This window comes from Heptranchias perlo, chromosome 7, assembly GCF_035084215.1.
Source record: "Heptranchias perlo isolate sHepPer1 chromosome 7, sHepPer1.hap1, whole genome shotgun sequence".
Lineage (NCBI taxonomy): Eukaryota > Metazoa > Chordata > Chondrichthyes > Hexanchiformes > Hexanchidae > Heptranchias > Heptranchias perlo.
In genome coordinates, this window is record NC_090331.1 from 72,980,921 (window position 1) to 73,000,939 (window position 20,019).

The 20,019-nt window shown below is 41.7% G+C and overlaps 1 protein-coding gene across 3 annotated transcripts in view; it reads left to right on the forward strand.

The window, feature by feature from the left end:
• Positions 1–307: 307 nt before the first annotated feature.
• The window catches only part of pikfyve (phosphoinositide kinase, FYVE finger containing), a 116,580-nt gene continuing 96,868 nt past the window's right edge, over positions 308–20,019 (forward strand). For all 3 annotated transcript variants that reach the window (XM_067987889.1, XM_067987891.1, XM_067987892.1), the window contains exons 1-3: positions 308–456; positions 16,422–16,602; positions 18,764–18,958. In XM_067987889.1, coding sequence (XP_067843990.1) covers positions 16,431–16,602; positions 18,764–18,958 — 367 coding nt within the window. In that variant the 5' untranslated portion in view covers positions 308–456; positions 16,422–16,430. The remainder of the gene's footprint in view (positions 457–16,421; positions 16,603–18,763; positions 18,959–20,019) is intronic.

Sequence of the window (20,019 nt, forward strand, 5' to 3'; positions counted from 1 at the left end):
TCCACCCTGGTACAAAGTATCTTTTATCCCTCGCCCCGGCCAATCAATTCTAGCACAATCTACCCTCCCCTTCGACCAAAGTCCAGCCACCCCTTGGGCGGAAAGGAGAAGCGGAGCCTTGAAGCAGCTTGCGCGCGACACCACTTGCACTGTGCTTTGACGAGTAATGGGGGCAGGGAAAGCGCGCGGCGGCTGCGGGGGCGGCGTGCACGAGCTGGTCGGGGGCGGCGGCGGGGGCGGCGTGCACGAGCTGGTCGGCGGCGGGAACGCGCGCGTACGCTGACGCCGGACGGCTGGCGGATGGGCTGAGCCTTCGATTGGATGGAGCGGTTGATGTCGGCGTGAGAAGAGGCGCAGAGTCAGCGGCCGCAATGTTTTGAACAAGTTGCTGGAGTGGGGGTTGTTGGGGAGGGACAGCGGCCTGTCTGTCGGTCGGTCTGGACTTTTGTGAGAGAGGTGAGCGCTGCCGCCCCGGGTGGGATGAGGTGAGGTGAGGTGAGGGTGTGAAATGGACGCGGGCTGAGGCAGGCCCGGCCCCAGAGCAGCTGTCCAGGATGTCGATGCTTATAGTGATTACACATCATGTGGTGTCTTCATCTCCAGCCTTTTTTTTTATTCGCTTCCTGTGTGCTTCGCGGCGGAGTCGGGAGGAGGAGAAGGAGACGGCGGCACTGTGAGCAGAGGATGTACTTTAATCTTGACTCCTGCTCGCTGTTCTTCACCTCTTGTTTACAGGCGATCCATTTCCGTTCAGACAACGGTTGGGGTTGGGGGCGGGTGGGCAGAGTCCACCCCCTCCCATATAGATACTATTAAAAAAATAATTTGCTGGCACGGGAGAGTCGGGAGCCTGTGGTGATGGTTATCCTTCTGAATGCATGTGCTGAGGATGATGTGATTGCGGCCGGTCCCATGATTTCGCTGTTGCCAATAGCGATTTTTTTTATATGCGGGTATTTGTACTGCAGTTCTGCTTCGATCTTGAACTTGCACTTATTTTTATTTGCTATTTCTGAAATGTAGTTGTTGCGATTGACCGCTTAACCTGGTTAGTTTCAGCATTCAGGGTAATAATGTAGTGCATATCATCAAGGAATAGAATATGATGTGGAGATGCCGGTGATGGACTGGGGTGGACAAATGTAAGGAGTCTTACAACACCAGGTTATAGTCCAACAGTTTTATTTGAAATCACAAGCTTTCGGAGGCTTCCTCCTTCGTCAGGTGAAGAGGTTTTCAAGCTTTTGGTATTCGTCGGTCACTTAAGTGCTTTCCCGTGGAGTGTCACCTTAAATCCAAAGGTTCTGGTGATTTGCATATACAGTATGGCAAGCTGCCCATCTCACTAACAGATCTCAGTGTTTAGTATATATTCACCTGTGAGGCAACAGCACTAACAGCAGCCCTTTCTGAACCTCCACGAAATTCAAACAGGAAAAAAATAGAACTTAGTTGCCTGGACTTAGTGGGCTAGATTGCCAGGATTCATGGCATGGTCCACGGGCCATAGTTTTGGACACTCCTGTTGCAATGTGTGCTATCTCTAATGAAACCGGAGACAGGTATACCCCAAGAAAAATGTATTTTTGTTTATTGCAATTTTTGGCTTGTAGTGAAGGTGGTTTGAACTGTGGATAAAGCATTTACTGACTTCCTGAGAAAATGTCATCCCAAAGTGTAGGCATGCAACCGTGTATTAAGAGTTGGGACGTCGGTAATTCCAGAATTTGGACTGGGGATGAGGCGAGAGAACCATGCCAAGAAAATTTATGGGGAGGGGGCCACATCCCTCACATCAACCTTTGGTGTACTACTAGTGGTTGCACCAATGTGCAAGTGGACTGTAATACACCAGAAATTCCAGAAATCCTTTGATTATGGTTGTTACATAAACTTAAAATGGTGGGAATTCGAGGTTAAAAACTGTAATTGGGTAGGAAACTGTCAAAACGAAAGGATGCAGCAGCCAACAGATAGCTTGATCGAGAAGTGATGTTGGAGTGAGGGTGGAAGCAATGTTGAGTGTTTCAGCGATTGGTGCTGGGACCGTTACTGTTTTGAATTTACATCAACAACTTGGATGTGATTCTAAATTGGGGGGAGGCACAGTTGAATCTAATGAATGACAAAGGATTTGAAAAATAAAAGTTAAGTGGATAAAATAAATGTTGACCGATTGAAAAAAAAATGGGTGACAAGTGGTGCTGAACTGGTTATGGATGATGTTGAAAGAAATTTAAAGGTGTCAGATTTGGTGCTTAAACCTTTCATGACCGGTGGAAGGACATTGCAGGACATACCCTGTTTTAATTTTATATGGATAATGTGATTTAGCTGCAATATAAGCTTCTCTTAATTTGATTGGACTTCATGCTCAGGTTATTATATTAGTGGTGCCTCTTCACATGAGGGGCCCATTGTAGAGCAGTTTGTTTACTTATTTATTAATGGGATGTGGGCGTTGCTGGCAAGGGCAGCATTTATTGCCCATTCCCAACTGCCCTTGAGAAGATGATGGTGAACTGCCTTCTTGAACTGCTGCATTCCGTGTGGTGAAGGTTCTCCCACAGTGCTGTTAGGTAGGGAGTTCCAGGATTTTGACCCAACGAAGGACAATGAAGGAACAGCGATATATTTCTAAGTCACGATGGTGTGTGACTTGGAGGGGAACGTGTAGGTGGTGGAATTCCCATGCGCCCTGCTGCCCTTGGTGGTAGAGGTTGCAGGCTTGGGAGGTGCTGTCGAAGAAATCTTGGCGAGTTGCTGCAGTGCATCTTGTAGAAGGTATACACTACAGCTGCGGTGCGCCGGTGGTGGAGGGAGTGAATGTTTAAGGTGGTGGATGGGGTGCCAATCAAGTGGGCTGCTTTGCCCTGGAAGATAACAAGCTTCTTGAGTGTTGAAGCTGCGTTCATCCAGGCAAGTGGAGAGTATTCCATCACACTCCTGACTTGTGCCTTGCAGATGGTGGAAAGGCTTTGGGGAGTCAGGAGGTGAGTCACTTGCTGCAGAATACCCAGCCTCTGACCTGCTCTTGTAGCCACAGTATTTATGTGGCTGGTCCAGTTTAGTTTCTGGTCAATGGTGAGCCCCGGGATGATGTTGGTGGGGGATTCGGTGATGGTAATGCCGTTGAATGTCAAGGGAAGGTGGTTAGACTCTCATTGGAGATGGTGATTGCCTGGCACTTGTATGGCACGAATGTTACTTGCTACTTATCAGCCCAAGCCTGGATGTTGTCCAGGTCTTGCTGCATGCAGGCATGGACTGCTTCATTATCTGAGGGGTTGCAAAGGAGTTTTTCTGGTTAATGACATTGGGGCAACCCAGTGTCACCTTACTGGCCTAATCAAAATAGGCGCATCCAGTTATAGTGGATCAGCAATCAACAAAACAAGTAGAATGGTGAAATATATTGCTAAGTCAGTGGAGCATAATTTGGAGGATGTCGTGCTGAATCCATCCAGCAAAGAATGCACATTAAATTCTGTATCCACTTTTGGTCACCATTTAAGATATTTGGTTGCTGCGATAGTGTGGTTGTATGTTTCTTCTAGATAGAGAGCTAAAATGGGCAAAATTGTTGTCATCATCCAAATTTAACTTGTATATAGTTACATACTTCATCAGCACTTTTTAAAATTCCTACTGTAAGTGATGAAGCTACTGAAAAATCTTAAGAATGAAATGTTAATCTAATTTCAGTTGCATTGTGAGAGAATCCATATATATTGATGCCTTGCAATTTATTGCCCCCAAGCAGCAGAATTAAACAGATTAGGAATTAAATTTACTTGGCACAGTAATCTGTTGAAGAATTTCTAAACCTTATAAAGTTTGTGGTGCTCAATAAATTGTAATGCTGGTACAAATATTACATTTTTAATTTAAAAAATGCTTTTAAGTACAGTATAATCATATGTACTGGAGAAGTCTTGAAGGATAACATATGACAGTAAATCTTGCCACGTTAATAATTATTTCCATTAATTGTTAATGCTGAAAACATCACTGCTGCTTGTGGTTGTTTTGCTAATGGAACAAGTGTTGAAATATTATCAAAAATGCCCCGAATACCCCCGGGGGCTTGTGAAAAAGGTAATGCAATAATCATGGGCGATTCTAACTTTCACATAGATTGGACAAATCAAATTGGCAAAGTAGCCTTGAAGAGGAGTTCATAGAGTGTATTTGGGACTGTTTCTTAGACCAATACATCGGGGAACCAACCAGGGAACAGGCCATTTGGATCTGGTAATGGGTAACGAAACAGGATTAATTAATGATCTCAAAGAAAAGGATCCCTTGGGAAACAGTGATCATAACATGATAGAATTTCACATCCAGTTTGAGAGCGAGGATCTTTGGTCTGAAACTACTGTATTAAACTTAAATAAGGGCAATTGCAAAGAAATAAGGGTGGAATTGGCTAAAGTGGACTGGGTGAACAGATTAGATGGTATGATGGTGGATAAGCAGTGGCAAACATTTAAAAAGATATATTATGACGCGCAACAAAAATATATCCCTGTGAGGAGGAAAGACTGTACAAAAAGGGTGAATCAACCACTGCTAACTAAGGAAGTCAAGGATGGCATCAGGTTAAAAGAAAAGGCATACAACGTGGCAAAGATTACTGGTAAGCCCAAAGATTGGTAAAACTTTAAAAACCAGCAAAGGATGACTAAAAGAATAATAAAGAGGGAGAAAATAAATTGAGAGTAAACTAGCAAGAAATATAAAAATTGACAGTAAAAGCTTCTACAAGTATATAAAAAGGAAGAGGGTAGCTAAAGTAAACATTGGTCCCTTAGAGGATGAGACTGGGGAAATAATAATGGAAAACAAGGAAATGGCAGAGGAATTGAACAGATATTTTGTATCTGTCTTCACAGTAGAAGACACTAATAACATACCAATAATTGCAGATAATCAAGGGGCATAGGGGAGGGAGGAACTAAAAACAATCACTATCACTAGAGGAAAAAGTACTAGGTAAACTAATGGGTCTAAAGGCTGACAAGTCCCGTGGACCTGATGGCTTGCAGCCGAGGGTCTTAAAGGAAGTGGCTACAGAGATAGTGGATGCATTGGTTGTAATCTTCCAGAATTCACTAGATTCTGGAAAGGTCCCAGTGGATTGGAAAACCGCAAACGTAACGCCCCTATTCAAGAAGGGAGTGAGACAGAAAGTAGGTAACTATAGACCAGTTAGCCTAACATCTGTCATTGGGAAAATGCTAGAATCCATTATTAAGGAAGTAGTAGCAGGACATTTGGAGACTCATAATACAATCAAGGAGAGTCAACATGGTTTTATGAAGGGGAAATCATATCTGACAAATTTATTAGAGTTCTTTGAGGAAGTAATGGGCAGGGTGGATAAAGGGGAACCAATGGATGCAGTATATTTGGATTTCCAAAAGGCATTCGATAAGGTGCCACATAAAAGATTACTGCACAAGATAGGAGCTCATGGTGTTGGGGGTAATTTTCAGGCATGGAGAGAGGATTGGCTAACTAACAGAAAACAGTCAGGATAAAAGGGTCATTTTCAAAATGGCAATCTGTAACTAGTGGGGTGCCGCAGGGATCAGTGCTGAGGCCTCAACTATTTACAATATATATCAATGACTTGGATGAAGGAACAGAGTGTCTTGTGGCCAAATTTGCTGATGATGCGAAGATAGGTGGAAAAGCAAGGTGCGATGAGGACACAAAGTGTCTGCAAAGGGATACTGACAGGTTAAGCGAATGGGCAAAAATTTGGCAGATGGAATATAATGTGGGAAAATGTGAAGTCATCCACTTTGGGAGGATAAATAAAAAAGCAAAATATTATTTGAATGGAGAAATACTACAAAATGCTGTGGTACAGAGGGATCTGGGTGTCCTCGTATATGAAACACAAAAGGTCAACATACAGGTGCAGCATGTAATCCGGAAGGCAAACGGAAAATTGGCCTTTATTTCTAGGGGGATGGAGCAAGGAAGTTATGCTACAACTGTACAGGGTGCTGGTGAGATCACACCTGTACTACTGCGTACAGTTCTGGTGCCCTTATTTAAGGAAGGACATGCTTGCATTGGAGGCAGTTCAGAGTAGGTTCACTGTGTTGATTCCAGGTATGGAGGGGTTGTCTTATGAGGAAAGATTGAACAGATTGGGTGTATACTCATTGGAGTTTAGAAGAATGAGAGGAGATCTTATTGAAATGTACAAGATTCTGAGGGAACTCGATAGGGTAGATGTTCAGAGAATGTTACCCCTCATGGGGGAATCTAAAACTAAGGGGCATAGTCTCAGAATAAGAAGTTGCCCGTTTAGAATGGAAATGAGGAGGAATTTCTTCTCCCAGAGTGTCGTGAATCTTTGGAACTCTTTACCCCAAAAAGCTGTGGAGGCTGAGTCATTGAATACATTCAAGACTGGGTTAGACAAATTTTTGATAAGCAAGGGGAGTCAAAGGATATGGGGAAAGGGTGGGAAAGTGGAGTTGAGGTAAAAATCAGATCAGCCATGATCTCATTAAATGGCGGAGCAGACTCGAAGGGCCAAATGGCCTACTCCTGCTCCTATCTCTTCTGGTCATATGGAATAACCAAATACTATAGATAGGTACATAAATACATCAAATGAGGTAGGATGATATCTCTATTGCAATATTTTTGAGACATGAATACTCCAATCCATGCCTTTTATAATGTTGAACGTCAATTTCAACAGCGCTGTTTTGGCCAGATTTCCTGCCTCCATCTTCCACAAATTACAACTCATTTAGACCTCTGGCCAGTGTCCTCACCCATACTGTGTCCTGCATTCCTAATATCCATGTTCTTGCCAAGCTCCACTGACTTCCTTTTTCTTCAAATTATCTTGATCTCTGTCCTTACCATCAATTTTCTCAAAGACCTCGGCTTAACCTAAATAAAAAGCAGACTCCCCTCGCCCCCCCCCCACCCCGCCCCCCCAAAAAATTCTGGAAATTTGAAACAAAAACAGAAAATGCTGGAGACGCAGCACGTCAGTCAGCATCTGTGGAGACAACAGATAGTTTGATTGAGCTGCTGTATGTTTCCAGCATTTTCTGTTTTTGTTCTTGACCTAACCTACATCAGTGTCCTTCAGCCATGTATCTCTGCAAGCAGCCTCTGCTCCACAGTCACGAGCTTATTCTATGCTCCCGGCACATTCTGCTGCACCATCAGTAGCTGCTCCCTTCAGTTACACAGTCCTTGATCACTTGAACTACCTTGCCATAACAGCTTCTTCATTGCTTTTAAAAACCTAAAAACACTTCTTTTTAATCGTGCTTTCCATTTTATCCTCTAGCCTGCAGAGTGCTGAGACATCTTTCTGTACGTGAGGAGTACAATAGAAAAGGAAGAGGTGTGTGTGTGTATTGAACTATTATGTAATAACTTGTGTAAATGAAGTTGCCATAAACTGCGGCTAACTATATTACAGATCTCCAGTGTTCTGAAATTTCTAATGTGAATTAAGTAGTTGTTTGTCTGGGATCAGTAAAAATCCTTAATCAGTATATCAGGTAAATGTCTTTGACAGGTTAGTTCAGTTATTTACTACACTTTTGTTCTTGTGTACAGTAACACTGTGCTGCTGTATTTACCTAGATGGGATTGTTTAAGTTGAGGAAGAACCTTGATGAGAAATTGAGCTTATATTTCCTAACTTACTCTAGAATAAAAGGGTTATGCAGGAAATAGTTCTGAGTTTTGTATTTTAGCACCTCCTATCCAGTGCCACCACTTAACTTTAGAGCAAAGAACAATTCCCTGACCCATTTGTGAATTTAATTGAAAAGATGCCAATTTAAAATGAAGAGCTGAAGGTCAAAACAAGCCATATCTTTTATGAGCAACCGTCATCTACAAAGAAAAATCAAAGTATTGAGGAATATTAACATTTTACCAGTTAGTAACCTGTGCTAATATTTTTCTTGAAAATGGAATTTTTCGTGCATTTTTTTAAAACTTACTTTATCATGTAAACCTACTATACGACTAATAACTTATCATAGCACTGGCCAATTCACATGCTGGCCTGAACTCGTTTGTTGATCCTGTTTCTGAGCACACATATATAATTAAGAAGTTTGTTGTAGAAAATTTAACATTGGCTCTACTGATGGCAATAGATGAACTGCCTGGTATTGTATGAGCTGTACAAACAAGGAAGGTCCTAAGTTTGATCCTTGGTCCATGCCAAGTTAGACAATCTTAGCTAGGGTGTAGTGATGGAATGATATGGTTGGCTTCAGCATCTACAGATCGGGGGGAAATTTGGCCGAGGTTCCATTTAGAAGTGCTTTACAGTAATCCCAGTTGATACACATGTGCGTAGCAGGTGAGGATAGACTACGATAGTTGTGCAGCTCTCTGAAATATAATGTTCAAGTTTGCCCATGAAGAATGGACACCTGAACAAGGTACCAGTGGGTTGCCATTATTAGTGGCGCTGTACTCCAATGTGATCATGGCATTTTGGGAAATGGGGAGAGTGTAAAAAGCAAATTAACAATGCATCATCATGACCTTTCTGAGTGAATTGGCTGATTTTGCTCTGAATTTGGGATCTGAGTCTAGAACAACCATTGATCTCCAAAGTACTAATCTATAATAACAAACGGTTATAAACCCTGATTGAGATTCTTTAAAGTAAATGAGCGTTATCAGAATGTGGGTGACGCCAGCAAGGCTGCATTTATTGCCCATCCCTAGTTGCTGAGAAAGTGGTGGTTTAACTGCTGCAGTCCTTATGGTGATGGTGCTGCCACTATATGGTGTTAGATAGAAAATTTTAGAATATTTGCCTAGTGACAATGAATAAATGGAGGTATATGTCCCAAGTCAGGATAGTGTATGACTTGGATGTGATAATGTTCCCATGACATTGCTGCTCCTCTTCTCAGTGGTAAAGGTTTTGGGGCAATGAGGTGCCATCGAAGTAAGCCTGGTGAATTGCTACAGGGCATCTCGTAGATAGTATATACTGCAGCTACAGTGCGGCGGAGATGGAGGAGGTAGATATTGAGTTCAGTGGCAGGGATGTTAAAAGATTATGCAAGTTAGTTGACCTCTGTGTATTTGATTTTATCTGTATGCTGGTTAGATTGAATTGCTTATCCTTATCGTTTGCATTAAATTTTGCTGTAATGTAAAACAAGTCTCTTTTGCTTTCATTCTGAGTACTGATCTCTTGATAATTTTAAATTTTGAAATTTGATTGGCTGTCTTAACAGTCATATTCACGTATATTAGTGTACCCATCAGCTAAGAGACCACAGCTGGTGTACAGTGAAATGGTGGCAGCTGTTGTGCTGTTTGATTAACATAAAATGATTCTTCATCAGTTTGTCATCTGACCTTTTGATACTCTAACTTGTTACTGTGCCTCAGTTTCCAATTATGCTCAGTTAAACCTTCAGGTGGTACAGCGTGGGGAGGTGAAGTGATCTACCTTAGTGGGTGGAGAACCTAACAGACACTGACTTACAGTACTAAATCATCTCCCCTTTTTTTGACAAGATATTGTGCATTGTACTGGAGATGAATGAATTTAGTAGATTTGTTTGTTGTCACAAATCATGAAGTTGTGCTTTTTTTTAATGCATTTAAAGAAATACCAGCAGTATTCTTCCAAATGAGTGTTAAAAGCAGGTGACTTTTTTTAACTTCAAGGGGGCTTACTCGTCTTTGTTCATGGAGAAGTTAGCTTTGTTTATGCAACTAATATGCTACATGTAAATGCTCGGTCCTATTTTGCAGGTCAATTACTTTGAATCTGCTAATTGGTCCCAGCCATTTAATTCCGAAACGGGGACTGTTCATATGAATTTCATCAACATATAATGTCACACTGAAATGTGGTTTTGATGCACTCGCTGTTAAACTGGTTAAAAGCATTGAGTGAAGGTGGCCATGGACTATCCTAAAACTAAAGTATTAGTCCATTGTATTTTTGTTCAGTAATATCTCTTAAAATTTTATCTGCTTTTCTTTGTCAAAGAAATTAACAATTTTTTTTAAAATTAATTTTTGTCCAATTTTCTTTTACTCTTGCCTGCTGAAAGCATTGTCTTTCTTCACTGAGGTATGGTCGCAGTCACCTTTATAGTACCTTGCCCTGTTGGGCACTAATCACTAAGAAAAAAGCCTGTTTCACAGTCTGATCCACTCCAATATTGCTCATCGTTGCAGTTTTTTTTCTAACTTTATTCTGTTAGGTAAATAATTTGAATTATTAATCAGAACAGATGGCTACTCACCAATACTTGAGTTTTTTCCACTCATGAACTAAGTAAATTGTATTCCATGACTCATTATCCTCCGTGTTCTCCTCCACTTAAGAAAACTCTTCTCCCAACAATGTTGATTTCCATAGAATTTTACAGCACAGAAACAGGCCATTCAGCCTAACAGGTCTTTGCTGGTGTTTACACTCCACATGAGCCTCCTCTCACCCTATTAACGTATCTTTCTATTCCTTTCTCCCTCATGTACTTATCTAGCTTCCCCTTAAATGCATCTATGCTATTGGCCTCAACCACTCCACATGGTAGTGAGTTCCATATTCTCACCACTCTGAGTAAAGAAGTTTCTCCTGATTTCTGATATATTGAGGCAAGGCCAGGTTGTAGACATTTGAAAGGAGACAAAGACTAGCTGGATGTGAAGGCAGGCAAAAGAGATGATTAGACTGATCAAATGTGATGCCAGTTGGAAGGTGAGAGCTGGATAATTGATTGTGAAGCTGGGTGAGATTCACCAGCAACACCAAGAACTTGCATTTATATTGAGCCTTTAACGTAGTAAATGTTCCAAGGCACTTCATAGGAGAAGCTGATGCCAAGCAGGAATAGAAAAATTAGGGTAGGTGACTGAAAGCCTGGTTTGAAGATAGATTAGACTTTCGACGGTGGGGAGAGAGGCAGCATGGAAGAAGGGTTGAAAGAGGAAGTACTAGAGAGTAGGGCTAAGACAGCTAAAATGAAAGCTGCAAAATCACTAAACAGAATTAGTAGTTGATGGTCTGAAATCATCGAAATTGTGCACTTAATGTAGCTTATACTCTTGGGTATTTAGATTTGGTCTATAAAAATCCCACATGCAGAAACACAGTACCTGAAATATGCTTACTGGCCCATCAAAGTGTATGCAGAGCCAATGGCCAGTTGCTGCTGTACTGGTTTCAATATGCCAGCCTAATAATTTCGAACTGTGGAGGTGGTGTCAGCTGAGAAATAAATTTGTTGAAGCCACATTCTGAGAACTGTAAATACCAAGTAAGTCCTGTAAAGGAATGAGATCTTGGTTGCAACCCGTGGTTTGCTACAGTTGGCTTTTGGCTTGCTCCCAAGCACAGTTATGACAAGGAGTCACTGTATTGAGAGAACTAAAGCATTTTGCGGGGTGAAAGAAATGTTTGTATAATTTTGGTTAAAGGCTGTAATTATCAGTTGTATTTGTGGAAATTACCTTTTATTTTGTAAATATAGGAACGGAAGTAGGCGATTCAGCCCCTTGAGCTTGTTCCGCCATTCACCTAAATAAATCTGTATCTTAACTCCATTTACCCGCCTTGGTTCCGTAACTCTTAATACCCTTGCCCTACAAAAATCTATCAATCTCCGTTTTGAAATTTTCAATTGTCCTAGCCTTAACAGCTTTTTGGGGGAGAGAGTTCCAGATTTCCACTACCCTTTGTGTGAAGAAATGCCTCCTGATATCACCCTTGAATGGTTTAGCTCTGATTTTAAGGTTATGCCCCCCTGTTCTGGAATTCCCCACCAGAGGAAATAGTTTCTCTCTTAGCTACCCTATCAAATCCTTTAATCATCTTGAACACCTCAATTAGATCACCTCTTAATCTTCTATACTCAAGGGAATGCAAGCCTCATCTATACAACCTGTCCTCAGAATTTAACCCTTTTTTCCCTGGTATCATTCATTTTTATTCCATACCTACTTTCACCTTCCTCTCTTGAAGGTATTAAACTGTGGTTGGCATCACAACCAAGATTGATCTAGTTCTCTCCCAAGGTCCACGTGCACACTTTTAGCAGGGATCATTGAACAGGAACTGAAACCCTGGCTGATATTCCCCTCATAACCAGGTGTACTGAGGTCGATTGTAGTGCCCTATCGCTATCCTGGATGAGACAACTAACTCAGCAGAGTTTGGGGATTGAAACTGGTCTGCATAAGCTTGCTGAGCCATCAAGAGAACTGCTCATATTCATTTTAATGAAATTAGTTTTCCACAAAAATTCCAAATAAATGTTTAAAACAGTATCAATGCTATCAACTTGGCATTTTTTTCCCCTCACTTGAATGTTCCTCTTGAATGTGGCTGTTCCCACTTGAGTACAGTTCCACAAATGGAAGCAGCACTCTGATATCTTGCCACAGAGGGCAGTGAGTGTCACCAGGCTATTTGATCTTCAGGTTATCACAAGGATGTGCTCCTCACCCAATGTTCCTACATATGCACTTCCAGCAGATGGTGATCGGAGCAGGATTCCTGACATTTTTCTTCTTCTCCATGCACACTGTTGACTCTGATGTCAGCAAATGCAGCACAGATCTGGACTGAATCTAGCACATATCTAGTCTTTATGGCTCAGTATCACGCTACACAGTACCTTTTTAACAGAAACGTAGCAGTGTGGGAGAAGAGCTGAGGAAGTAACTGAAGGTATGGTAAAAGAGGCAGGTTTTGAAGGAGAGGAGAGAGGCAGCAAGTTTAGGGGTTTTTGGACAGTATTCCAGAGTGTGGGATTGGGATAGCTGAAGGTGTTGCCATTTGTTAATTAATTGAGGTACTTCAAAATTGCATTGGCTACATTATTCACCATGAAAAATACCACATCCACAGTTATTCATTTATTCCAAATATTTGAAATGTCTAATTCCAAATGAACAAATGAATGCATAAGGGTAAATTTAACAAATTCAGACTCTCAACTCTGAACTGCTTCCACCGGGAGTGCAAATCGAGAATTTGTGTGGGGAGGTCAGCGCTCTGGCAGATGGAGTTCCACATTGGGAGTGTAAAATGATCCGTATATTGCCGTGCTATGATTTTATTTTTTAAAAAGTAAGGTTAAATCTCTTTAAAAGAAAAATAATGAATATATTCCCATTTTTAAAAAAAAAATGCTTTTAACTCCTCTCCCTCTATATTCATGCCTCATGTTGGGAGAGGTTCATTTCTTTTGTCTTGCATTGTTCCTAGTAATGAAGCTCTCCCTCCATTGTTAATATTAATCTTCAGTGTCCACGATTCCTTGAAAAGTAGAAGCTAGCTGGGTGATGTTCACTTAATAGAGCAAATTACAAACATGAAACTGATGGACAGGGGCAACTGGTCAATGTGATTGGAGTAAGATCTGAAAAAATAATTTTTTGTTTCTGAAGCAATTGTTGAAGTTACGAATGTTTTTGCCATAATGTCAACTATTGCTATTTATTACGGGCAAAAAAGCCCATGCAGTACTGTAGTTTCATATTGTTGAAACTTGTAAAACTTTCTCTTTGTTCTACCACCCCCTTGCCCTCTCCACATGAAAAACCTGACTTCTCAGCACTTCATCACAATAGAATGGCTGAGATTAAAAGGAATTAAAGGAATCCTGTCCCAAATTTCCATCTATCCACTCTATGGAAAATTATGTTTTTTAATCATCACAATGTTGTCTTGGAGTTGGGAGAGCTGAGTTTTAGCTCTGTGCTCTATAAATATGTAACAGTGATGTGTTTTTTTATTACTGTGCAGTGTTATAATATTGTGCTTAATCACATGGAGAATTCCACATTTTTGCCAGGAAATCAAATGTAATAAGTTTTTAAAAAAAATTCTCTTCTGCTCTGCTACAAAACTCCATGATGTGGAGATCCCGGTGATGGACTGGGGTTGATAATTGTAAACAATTTTACAACACCAAGTTATAGTCCAACAATTTTATTTTAAAATCCACAAGCTTTCGGAGGCTTCCTCCTTCCTCAGGTGAATGTGGAAGGAGGAAGCCACATTCACCTGAGGAAGGAGGAAGCCTCCAAAAGCTTGTGGATTTTAAAATAAAATTGTTGGACTATAACTTGGTGTTGTAAAATTGTTTACAATAAAACTCCATTGCAGCAGCCAGTTATTTCTAAATTTGCATAAATGCAAGAATTAAAAAAAAAAATCCTTTCCAGACCTAAACACAAGTGTAATTATGGATGAATAGAAGCTTGAGACATTGATTTTTCTTGTGTGTATGTATACTCACCAGTCATATGTTTTGCTAACTAGGTCCATGAAATAATAGCTTCAGTTCCCTCAAAGACTCAGTTGGTAAAAGCAGCAATTAGCTGAGCCATACAGACCAAGAAGAGGGCATGTTCTGGAATGCACTGACTGAGGGGGTGGTGGAGGCAGATTCAATCGTGGCTTTCAAAAGGGAATTGGATAAGTATTTGAAGGGAAAAAATTTGCAGAGCTATGGGGATAGGGCAGAAAAGTGGGACTACATGGGTTACTTTTACCATTCAAATCACTCCAAATATTTCATTTTGGCTGACATCTTAGTTTCTGCACTAAACTGAGCTGTTACTACCAGAAATAAGTTTCTTAATGTAAAGGTAAAAGAGCCAAGAAAATGATTAAACTTGCCCAAATAGCATTTTCTGTATCTGAAATTTAGCTGGAGGCCTATCCTTCTGAGAAACCTGATGACTGACTCCATGCGGCTTTTCTGAGCTATCGGTCTCAAAGGAAGCTCCAACAAGGTAGCAGAGTGCAGCACCAGTATGACTATGTAAGCGGTCTGCAGAGAAAACTCCCAGCATGCACTAAGGCTGCTTCTGAACCATGTCCAATGAACGGAGCCCCATTTTGGAAATGGAACAAATGTTTTGTATGATTGACAAGATTGGCCATTTACAAAACGTGCCAGGGCGTACTGTTTGTTAGTTCTACTCCTTTCCCCAACCCGCAGTCTAGGAATGATTTGAGGCATTGCTGAGAAATGACAGAAATTAAAATTAACAGTGAATTTCTTTTTGTGCAAAACAATGTAAAGCATGATTTCTTGAACCCTTTCTAAGATAGCTATATTGAAAGGATTGAACTTGGGAGAGTGGTTCAAAGTAATTACTCTTTTCTCCCATATACACTTCCCCCGATAACATTCTTTATTAGGCACCAGGCAAAAGTGGAACCAATAAACCTGGCAGCACCTCCTATGATAGAATTTATTGGTTGCCATTGACCAGTTAAAACCTTTCTGATGAAGGGTCCTATCTAAGACATTAATCTAGCTTTCTCTTTTCAAGTGCTGACCCATGTATATTTCCAGCATATTTTTATTTCTGCCAAGTTTTTATTCTTCTGAAAGTATTGACTCCTTGCTTAGGTAGAGTTCCATGGGTACCAGTTGCCCTCTGTTACCTTACCCAAGTGGCCATTATTCAAGCACATCATGGCAGTGAGTGTCAACAGTTAGGGGCATCATGGCTGAGCCTGGCCATAGAATGTTACAGGCTATTTCGCCCCATCTGGTCTTCCCAGGTGTTTATCTCCACACAAACCACCTAGTTTAATCCCACTCTTTTTTAAACTCACTCCCCATATATCCTTTGATGTTTCATTTCTGCATGCAACTATTTAATTCCCTTTTGAAACTACAACAACTTGCATTTATATAGTGCCTTTAACATAGAAGAATGTCCAAGGCACTTCACAGAGGTGTAAGGAAAATAGATGCTAGCCAAAAGTGGAGAGATTAGGATGGGTAATGAAAAGCTTGGCCAAAGAGGTAGGTTTTAAGGAGGGTGTTGAAGGAAGAGAGGGAGGAGAAGAAGAGGCAGAGAGGTTGAAGGAGGAATTCCGTGGCGTGGGATCTAGACGGCTGGAGATAGGAATGTGTGATCAAATGTACTTATGGCCTCTGCTTCAACAGTGGTTTGTAGCAGAGAATTCCACAATCTCGTGTTTGTTGGGAATAGAAACCCTAGCCAATTTTTCCTTCTCTAAACTAGGAACACAATCGAATTTGTAGCATCCTTTGCACCACTCAAATTGAGATCAGCTAATTGAATGCAGGGGATCAAGCCTAGGACCCTTGCGATCTGTCCGGCTCGGTTAATCACTAGATAAACTGTCAAAGCTACCAAGGCCAATCCAGCATTTTCTCTTATTTTGTTTTATTATTCATGAGTGTGGCAATTCTATGATATGCACTAAACTTGCAAGGATGCTTTTATTTTAGCTAATTAGCTAAGAGGACTTTTTTCTGCACATCTCCAAGTACCAGGAATTATATTGGCACAGGTGTTCTGGATGTGCACTGCTCAGCTGAAAGTTTGTTTCATTTTTAATAATTTTTGATGGAGTTTAATTTCTCTTTTTATTCCAGGTGCATGAGATGGCAGCAGAGGAGAAGGTCAAATCTGCTTTGGATCTTGGGAATGAACAGGCTCGCTCTCCTACAAGCCCATCTCATCTCACCCATTTTAAGCCCCTGACTCCAGATCAAGATGAACCTCCCTTCAGATCAGCCTACAGCTCCTTTGTAAGCCTTTTTCGTTTTAGCAAAGGTGAGAAATGAAATACACATTTTTCTGATAAATATACTGAAGTGCCTGGTGGTAAACTAAGTGTCCAAGACATGAGGTTGATTCTGAACTTCAACTAATAATCACACCGAGGTTTCTATATTTTCTTCCTCCTCCTTTCTCCCCTCTATCACACCCTTAATGTCAGCCAACTCATGCAGTACTGCTTGAGGGTGAGGTGCTGGGAGTGAGGAGTGGCATTATCAGCATATGTCATTCATACCAGTCGCCCTCTGATACCTTACCCAAGTGGCCATTATTCAAGTGCGTGAGTGTCAACAGCACCAGTACCTTTTGGTAACTGAGCCAGAAGTGGTGGTGGTAGTATAACATACTGTTCAATCCTTATAGGGGTAATTTACTGTGCAGGAGGAAAGAATAAAGGAGTGGAAAAAAAAATTAGTGTGGATATTTTTTTTATTCGTTCACGGGATGTGGGCATCGCTGGCAAGGCCGGCATTTATTGCCCATCCCTAATTGCCCTCGAGAAGGTGGTGGTGAGCCGCCTTCTTGAACCGCTGCAGTCCGTGTGGTGACGGTTCTCCCACAGTGCTGTTAGGAAGGGAGTTCCAGGATTTTGACCCAGCGACAATGAAGGAACGGCGATATATTTCCAAGTCGGGATGGTGTGTGACTTGGAGGGGAACGTGCAGGTGGTGTTGTTCCCATGCGCCTGCTGCCCTTGTCCTTCTAGGTGGTAGAGGTCGCGGGTTTGGGAGGTGCTGTCGAAGAAGCCTTGGCGAGTTGCTGCAGTGCATCCTGTGGATGGTGCACACTGCAGCCACAGTGCGCCGGTGGTGAAGGGAGTGAATGTTTAGGGTGGTGGATGGGGTGCCAATCAAGCGGGCTGCTTTATCTTGGATGGTGTTGAGCTTCTTGAGTGTTGTTGGAGCTGCACTCATCCAGGCAAGTGGAGAGTATTCCATCACACTCCTGACTTGTGCCTTGTAGATGGTGGAAAGGCTTTGGGGAGTCAGGAGGTGAGTCACTCGCCGCAGAATACCCAGCCTCTGACCTGCTCTTGTAGCCACAGTATTTATATGGCTGGTCCAGTTAAGTTTCTGGTCAATGGTGACCCCCAGGATGTTGATGGTGGGGGATTCGGCGATGGTAATGCCGTTGAATGTCAAGGGGAGGTGGTTAGACTCTCTCTTGTTGGAGATGGTCATTGCCTGGCACTTATCTGGCGCGAATGTTACTTGCCACTTATCAGCCCAAGCCTGGATGTTGTCCAGGTCTTGCTGCATGCAGGCTCGGACTGCTTCATTATCTGAGGGGTTGCGAATGGAACTGAACACTGTGCAGTCATCAGCGAACATCCCCATTTCTGACCTTATGATGGAGGGAAGGTCATTGATGAAGCAGCTGAAGATGGTTGGGCCTAGGACACTGCCCTGAGGAACTCCTGCAGCAATGTCCTGGGGCTGATATGATTGGCCTCCAACAACCACTACCATCTTCCTTTGTGCTAGGTATGACTCCAGACACTGGAGAGTTTTCCCCCCGATTCCCATTGACTTCAATTTTACTAGGGCTCCTTGGTGCCACACTCGGTCAAATGCTGCCTTGATGTCAAGGGCAGTCACTCTCACCTCACCTCTGGAATTCAGCTCTTTTGTCCATGTGTGGACCAAGGCTGTAATGAGGTCTGGAGCCGAGTGGTCCTGGCGGAACCCAAACTGAGCATCGGTGAGCAGGTTATTGGTGAGTAAGTGCCGCTTGATAGCACTGTCGACGACACCTTCCATCACTTTGCTGATGATTGAGAGTAGACTGATGGGGCGGTAATTGGCCGGATTGGATTTGTCCTGCTTTTTGTGGACAGGACATACCTGGGCAATTTTCCACATTGTCGGGTGGATGCCAGTGTTGTAGCTGTACTGGAACAGCTTGGCGAGAGGCGCAGCTAGTTCTGGAGCACAAGTCTTCAGCACTACAGCTGGGATGTTGTCAGGGCCCATAGCCTTTGCTGTATTGCTATATAGGTGAAAGTTTGCCTGTGCTGGTCATTACTTTGGAACTGTTTTTGTATAAAGCTGTATATGGGTTGTAAAATCAGAATTATTAGTTTGGAAGTATTTTTGTATAGACTGTAAAATAGACTCCTTTTATATCTTGCTTCCCCCCTCCCCCCAACATTTAGATGATGGGAGACCCAACTCTTCATACAGGACAGAGTTGCCCCAGAATGATCCACAGGTTACAGGAGTAAATAGGTCCAACCACCAAAATGATGGCCGAGCATATTTAAGATCACCACCGACTTACAAAAAGCAACGCACAGGGGAAAGCACACGAAGAGCTTCTAGTGCATCAATGGTCAAACCTCAAGGCGCAGGTAAAAGAGATAATAGCGTAATTTCATTATTTTAACAAGTGTTATGAATTGCAGACAAGGCATTGTACATCTCCATATCTTTTTTTAAAATTGTAGCATAATTTTGAATCATGACAAGCGTGCACTTTTTTTTTCCTGTAACGGCTCAGCACTACTATCAGAGCTTCCTTTCATGAGTCTCTTTAAAAGAATTATTGTATTCATGGATTAGGAAAAAAAATAGGTGTTACAAAGCAGCTATGCATCTGTGTGTTCAGATATTCTTAAATCACTGCAGTTTCAGAATTAAATCAGTACAGCTCTAATTGTGGTCATTGTTAACATAAAATGACAGGATCTGAGTTTTATAATTAAAATGGTTTAGTAGCACAGCATGTAACTGGCAATATTAATTTAAATGTTAATTGGTATACAGCAAAATATGTAACCTCTTTAATTTGATAACCAGTTAAATTTGAGTCATTTTGCAAATCATTTAATCTTCCCTCTTCTAGCAGTGAGCCCTCACCTCAGCCCTTGAGCATAATGTGCTGATTCAGATGTATTTTCTGTCTATTTATGATACAAAACCAGAGCTGAATATAGACTAATATAGACCTAGTAATGATGAGTCTTTAATGCTTTATTTACTCTACAGGGTTGCCTTCAACGGTCAGTTGATCACAGGAATTGAGTCAATTACTGAACTGTATCCATTAGAAGCAGTTCAGTAGTGTAAAGCGACACCATTTCTTCTCTTCTGAAGAGTTACGTTTTGTTCCAATAAGCTTGAAATGTGAAAAGTTAACGTATTGGTAAGGTACGACACTGAGTGATGCAAAATGGGCACATATAAATATTACATCCCTACTTAGGCTCTAAATGAGATGTTTCACCGTTGACAAATGAATTGAGCATTTTAAAGGAGAAGAGAAGCCACTTGGTCCCAACTCTCAGTGATTCAAAGGGCCCATCATCTAAATAAGAATAGATCACAAAATAGTTATGTATGAGTAAGGCCAGTCAGCCCTTTTAGATCATCTATCCAGAATGACCTTAAAGTTCCCCACTGCAGCATCCAA